The 6,587-nt window shown below is 44.4% G+C and overlaps 1 protein-coding gene across 1 annotated transcript; it reads left to right on the top strand.

The window, feature by feature from the left end:
- The first annotated feature begins 2,365 nt into the window (after positions 1-2,365).
- Positions 2,366-6,587, top strand: phlda1 (pleckstrin homology-like domain, family A, member 1). Its single transcript, XM_046379455.1, has 2 exons — positions 2,366-3,167; positions 4,383-6,587. Exon 1 carries the CDS (start codon positions 2,655-2,657, stop codon positions 3,126-3,128), a length of 474 nt encoding a protein of 157 aa, XP_046235411.1. The 5' UTR covers positions 2,366-2,654; the 3' UTR covers positions 3,129-3,167; positions 4,383-6,587.

The following is a 6,587-nucleotide window of genomic DNA, read 5'->3' on the forward strand; positions in this document are numbered from 1 at the left end:
CAGGTTTGCTTGAGTGTTTTGCTAATTTATTAAAAACTAAAAACAAACAATGTAAATTGTACATAAGTATTCACATCCTTTGCCATGACACTCAAAATTGAGCTCAGGTGCCTCCTGTTTCCATTGATCCTCATTCAGAGGTTTCTACAACTTGAGTTGAGTCCACCTGTGGTAAATTCAGCTGATTGGGCATGATTTGGAAAGGCACACACCAGTCTATATAAGCCCTCACAGTTGACAGTGCATGTCAGAGCACAAACCAAGCCATGAAGTCATAGGAATAGTCTGTAGACCTCTGAGACAGGATTGTGTTGAGGCTCAGATCTGGGGAAAGATTTCTGCTGCATTAGAAGTTTGGAACCACCAGGACTCTTCCTAGAGCTGGCCACCCAGCTAAACTGAGTGATCGGGGCAGATGCTCCTTAGTCAGGGAGGTGACCGAGAACCCAATGGTCACTCTGACAGAGCTCCAGTGTTGCTCTGTGGAGAGGGGAGAACCTTCAAGAAGGACAACCATTTCTGCAGCACTCCACCAATCAGGCCTGTATGGTAGAATGGCCAGACGGAAGCCACTCCTCATTAAAATGCATATGAAAGTCTGCCTGGAGTTTGCCAAAAGGCACCTGAAGGACTCTCAGACCACGAGAAACAAAATTCTCTGGTCTGATGAAACAAAGACTGAACTCTTTGGCATGAATGACAAGCATCATGTGTGGAGGAAACCAGGCACTGCTCATCACCTGGCCAATACCATCCCTACTGTGAAGCATGGGGGTGGTAGCATCATGCTGTGGGGATGTTCTGCAGCAGCAGGAACTGGGAGACCAGTAAGGGTTGAGGGAAAGATGACTGCAGCAATGTACAGAGACATCCCTGCTGACAACCTGCTCCAGAGTGCACTGGACCTCAGACTGGGGTGAAGGTTTATCTTCCAACAGAACAATGACCCTAAGCATACAGCCAACATCACCAACGAGTGGCTTCAGGACAACTCTGTGAATGTCCTTGAGTGGCTCAGCCAGAGCCCAGACTTGAACCCTATTAAGCATCTCTAGAGAGATCTGAAAATGGCTTTGCACTGACGCTCCCCATCCAACCTGATGGAGCTTGAGAGGTTCTGCATTGAAGAGTGGGAGAAACTGCCCAAAAATAAGTGTGCCAAGCTTATAGGTTCATACTCAAAAAGACTTTAAGACTCAAAAAGGCTGTAATTGGTACCAAAGGGGCTTCAACAAAGTATTGATCACAGGGTGTGAATACTTATGTACATGTTATAGATTTTTTTTATTTTTAATAAATTTGCAAAAAATTCAAGCAAACTTGTTTCACTTTGTCATTATGAGGTATTTTGTGTAGAAGTTTTGGGGGAAAAAATGAATTTAATCCATTTTGAAATGAGACTGTAACAAAGCAAAATGTACAAAAAGTGAAGTGGTGGGAATACTTTCTGGATGCACTACATGCATTGGAAAATAACTGAAATAATAAAAAAAAGAAAGAGGAAAAAAAATGCAAACTGAAGCCTTCAGATTTCGCTTGTGAGCCTCTTCCAGGGGCTGGATTGTATTAGGCAGGTCAGTAATTAGAACACATACTGCAGATGCCCCACACCCCCTTAACATTGCTCTAGAAATCAAAGTTATTGTTATGCTACAACAGCCACTCACCCCTGTCTGATATAATCATGACTAACCCAAGTGATGTTGCTGCACCTCAACAGAAACTGTTGATGGGCTGCTCTGAGGAGGTGGAACCTTCTGATATTGTGTTGTTTGGTACCTACTCTCAGATCTATTAAAATATGCAACGTGAGTGTCACTGAGACTTCATTGTGAAGTGTTAGAATAATCTTATGAATGAGCAGGAGAAAATGAGGGCAAATCAAGCAGCCCCTCGTGTGTTTACTCGTAAATTTACCTTGGCACAACATATGAACTAGTCTCAACATAATTACAGGTATGGATATATTTAATTCATCCTGTTATCTCTGCTTTAACAGAGCAACGTAATTGAGAACATTATTATTGTAAAGCATAACTACAATGTTTTAGAATGGAAGGGAAGTAGTAAGTAACATAAAATGGAAAAACTAAGTGAAGGGACATGAAAAATGCTCTTGAGTGAATATACTTTCCACATTTTGGAACCACAAACTGCTGCTTTAAGCAACTAAAGCTTCTACTGCATGTAAGTGAAACGTGAAGCAGCCACAGAAACGAACAATATTCTGCACATCACTTCGCATTATCTCGCAGTCTGTTTTAAAAACAAACTTAGTATAACAGTGAAATGGTAACAATTTGCTGTATATTGAACATTACGTTCGCCAAATATTATCATCAGTCTACCTTTGAAAATAAGCAAGTGGCTGTGCTGTCCTCGGTGCCTCTGGAGGCTGGGTGTCACTGTGGGTGGAGTGGGGTGGGGAGGGCGGTGCACGTCTCCAGCAGATCCCTCCCGCCCCCCTCACACACGCTGTGACCAGCAGCCAGACAGCCAGACGGGCAGGCAGCCTTCTTACTACACCCGGCAGCACACACCACTGCAGTCACAGCAGCGTCTCATGCCTTCACCTGCTCCGGGGTAGGCAGCCGTCCATCAGTCCGTCCAGTCGAGCAGCCAGGGAGGTGGAAGCCTGAAACGTCCGGGTGAACATGCTGGAAAACGGGAGGAAAGTGTTCAAGGAGGGTCTGCTGGAGAAGCGGAGCGACGGGCTGCTGCAGCTCTGGAAGAAGAAGCACTGCGTTCTGACCGAGGACGGCGTGCTGCTGCTGCCGCCCAAGCAGCACGACCAGCCGCATCACCACCAGCCGCACCACGGCGGCGGCGGCGGCGGCGGGGACACTGGCAAAGTCAAAGAGCTGCACTTCGCCAACATGAAGACGGTGGACTGTGTGGAGCGCAAGGGAAAGTACGTCTACTTCACGGTGGTCATGACGGAAGGGAAGGAGATCGACTTCAGGTGCCCGCAGGACGAAGGCTGGAACGCGGAGATCACCTTGCAGATGGTCCAGTACAAGAACCGGCAGGCGATCCTGGCCGTCAAGTCCACCCGGCAGAAGCAGCAGCTGCTCGTCGTGCAGATGCCCGGTCAGAAGACGGTCCGCAGCTCGCCAAATGTAGCGTGACCTGCGGCGAGTCCCGCGGACAGTGGAGCGCCATTATCGGTAAGACAGCTATAGGGCAAGCGAGATTAAAGGCATCCCCAGGTGGTCCCCGGACCTGGGGATCCCCTTGCAGATTAAGGACCCCCCCTCCCCTTTTTTAAAATTATTTTATTCCCTGGATACGTGGACGAATGAGGACGTTCGTTTCATCATAGGCTACAGTCCTTCCTCATAGATCAAACCCTGAGCCAGCGATCTGCTAGTAGGGGACACAATGTGGACTTATTTTGGCGCAAAGAAAAGTTTGGGACACCGTGCTGTAGGCCAAGCTGTCCCTGTACGAAGGTGAAGTCCTCCGCAGAACGTCCATTCCCCATCAGGTCTGATATCTCATCCGGCTGGGGCTTTTTATCCCACACATATGGCTTTAGATGAGTAGATTTAAATGTACATTCTTCACTTATTTATTTATATCACAACTGGAAAAGTGTATATTTCTCTATAGAATCCATTTCAAATTCTACTTACACCAGTAAATCAATGTTGGAACATGATAAAGTGTTGAATTTGGACATCTGAAGACTGATAAAACGTGGCTCAGAGTCTCTAAATTGGGTCAGGTGAATCCCAGATGTTCTTCAGATTATGCACATGCACTGACTGGAGAACAGTCTCAGCAGTATGGGCATCAGCAGAGCCAGGTATTTGCACCTGTACAGTCCCCACTGAACACCCAAGAAGCTCATCCAATACAAACTTAATCAGAGAACTAAATAGTTTAGGGTCTGACAGCACATTTCCGTGAACTTGGGTCTCCGTTCAAGGAGCAAAACACGTCAGTGGAATAAATACCCAGACACAGCGTGGCCTCGTATTGTTTGGTCATCGTAACGACTTAGAAGCCAAAGCTGATTCTTTTAGACAGACTTTGTTTGAGAAGCCTGTTACTCTCGATGAAAAGGCATTTTCAGTAAAGGAGTTTGATATTAACTGGTCATGGTACGTTAATATTGGTCTTCATTTGCATCGGGGTTTAAGCTTACTGTAGTCTTGGTGAGCATCAGTCTTTCTTTTACTTAAAAAGAAATGAATGTGTCAGTTAAAAGTTTCAGATGAAATGCTGCGAGGAAACAAAGAAAAGGTTTTCCATGTTGACCGTTGAAACCAAGTGAGCCTCCTGAGGTCCTCTCGCACTGAGTCCATGTTTCGAGTGACTTTACATTCCCTTTGCCTCCCGTGTCAGCCCGCAGTCTGTCTAATCGATTGCATCCGCAGGTTAATTGGACACTCAGCTGGAGGATGAATATCGAGCTGGGCTGCATCTCCCCCCCCTGCCGCTTCACCACCGAGCTCCGCCCTCCAGGAGGACCCCTGTTCCATGTAGTGGTTTCCACAAACCAGCGCCACCCCGTCCCCTTTTCAATACAGAGACTTCTTTCACAAAAGACTTATGGACAAAAAGCATGTGAGAAAACAACTGTATTCTACCGTGCGATTGGGTTCATCCCTTATTTATTATATGTGTATATATATTTTCTATAAAAGAAAAAAAAATGTTATGTTGTTGATGAATGTTCAGTGTGGTTGTTGCCGGAGTGGAACAGCAAACAGTCGCTCAGACGTTCTTAGCCTACACGTTACTCACAAAGTCCACGGGGAATGAGCTTTGGGTGGTTGCTGTGGGTGAGTCACATCCGCTCATTACCGGTGTGTCTTTGATCATGTATTCATTTTTTCAACAGAACCAAAGAATCATTTCATCACGTTTCTCTCTGCAGTGTCACAACTCAGAATATACTATACAAAAATACTATAGATATATGATGAGATACCTGCATGGCCTGCTCCTAATTTGTTCGATGGCTTGATTTCTTAATGCAGTACATCTTAGTGTTTTCATTGTGCGTATCAGTAATTTTCCATCATTTTACGTGGCCGCGTTCAAAATCTGCTTTCTTGTGAGTCTTAAATCTGTTCCTAGCTTATTGCCCTCTGTTTGCTTTCAGTAGTTTCAGAGAAAAGCTTAGTGATGTATGAAGCAACATTCACAGCGGAGTGACTTTGACAGTTTTCAGTGGTGGAGCTGCTCTAAAGGCAGTTTAAGTGGTTGGATTCAATCTGAGCACGTGTGGATGTGCGATCTGAAGTTTAAAACTGGAAGAGGAAAAGCAACTTGACATTTAAAATCCTCTTGCAATTCTGAGTTACTTCCTCCGTGTTTAAACCAGGAGAAGCTCTTGCAGCTTGTAAACTGTGTTGCACCATCTCCTTTTATTCAGCCTCTGCCTCTGTTAGAGTGCAGCTGCTCCACAAAAGATCCAATCGTCTCTACATCATCAGGCTTGTGGAATCATATGTTTTTGTCAAAACATGTGCTTGTATTTTGTTTAATCACTTTCCGGGCCTTGACTAGATCTGGTTTTGCCGTATTCGTTGCAGAAAGTTGCGCATTGGCTTCTGTAAGTTTGGGAAAACATGTCACATTAGAATCTTTCTTTGCTGAGCCGGCAGACTTTCTGCTGACGCACGAATGACACCAAGTTAATTTTCTATGACACAGCGTTGCTTGAGTTTTTCATTTTCACTGGATTCAAAAGCTCAAACTGTGATAATTGAGAGTTTTTTGGGACACACAGAAAACTGTATTCCTAATTCCTTCGTTCATTTCAAAGACTTAAAGTCTTCCTGACGCAGCATTTCTCCAATATGTGGTAACTGTGTGACAACAGGCGTTTGTGAGAGTTTTGTGCGAAAAATAAACATGTTTGTTAGTTAGCTGCTGACTTTCCAATATAACATGACTTTTTCTACATAACAACTAGCTAAGTTAGACTTAAACAGACTTCACCCACTGATTTTTTACCACAACCAATCAGATTATTCCTGTCTCTGTAGCAGCTCTGCCACTGAGAAAAGTTCAAAACGCTTTATGTCTAAATTGCAATTTTGAAATGGCAAGGCATGAAAAAGAAGAAAAAGAGCAGACTAAACAACGTGATTGTTGTGAAGCTTCCAGAGGCGTTGATACACGGGGGTAACATTTAGTGCAACGTGACAGCTAATGGTCTCAAAAATTGCCTCAGCATTGTTTTTTTTTTCTTTCACGACTGGAACGTCTTGCAGTAAGGAAACATTTTATTTTCACTCTAGCTCATGTTGTTTCCTGTTTGCTGGAAGTGTTTCCCACTGCTTTCCCCTCTCACCAGTGTATCGCTTCCAAACCAACACATGCCTCCGTGTTGTTGTCATCTCCCACACAGGGTAATAGCTATGCCCTTTATCTAATGTGACTGGTGTGATGCTTCTCTGACATGCCTTCCTGTTGCCATCATTAAACACACAGTTATAGCTGTGTCCTTTGTAGCCACTGTTTAATTTCTTATTTCAACGTGAGATCTATTTTCATACCTCAGAAAGATACATTCCATTAAAAAAAAAAAAGAGAGAAAAAAGAAAAACACAGCAAAGTGTCTCATGTGG

Source organism: Scatophagus argus, chromosome 22, assembly GCF_020382885.2.
Source record: "Scatophagus argus isolate fScaArg1 chromosome 22, fScaArg1.pri, whole genome shotgun sequence".
Taxonomy (NCBI): Eukaryota; Metazoa; Chordata; class Actinopteri; family Scatophagidae; genus Scatophagus; species Scatophagus argus.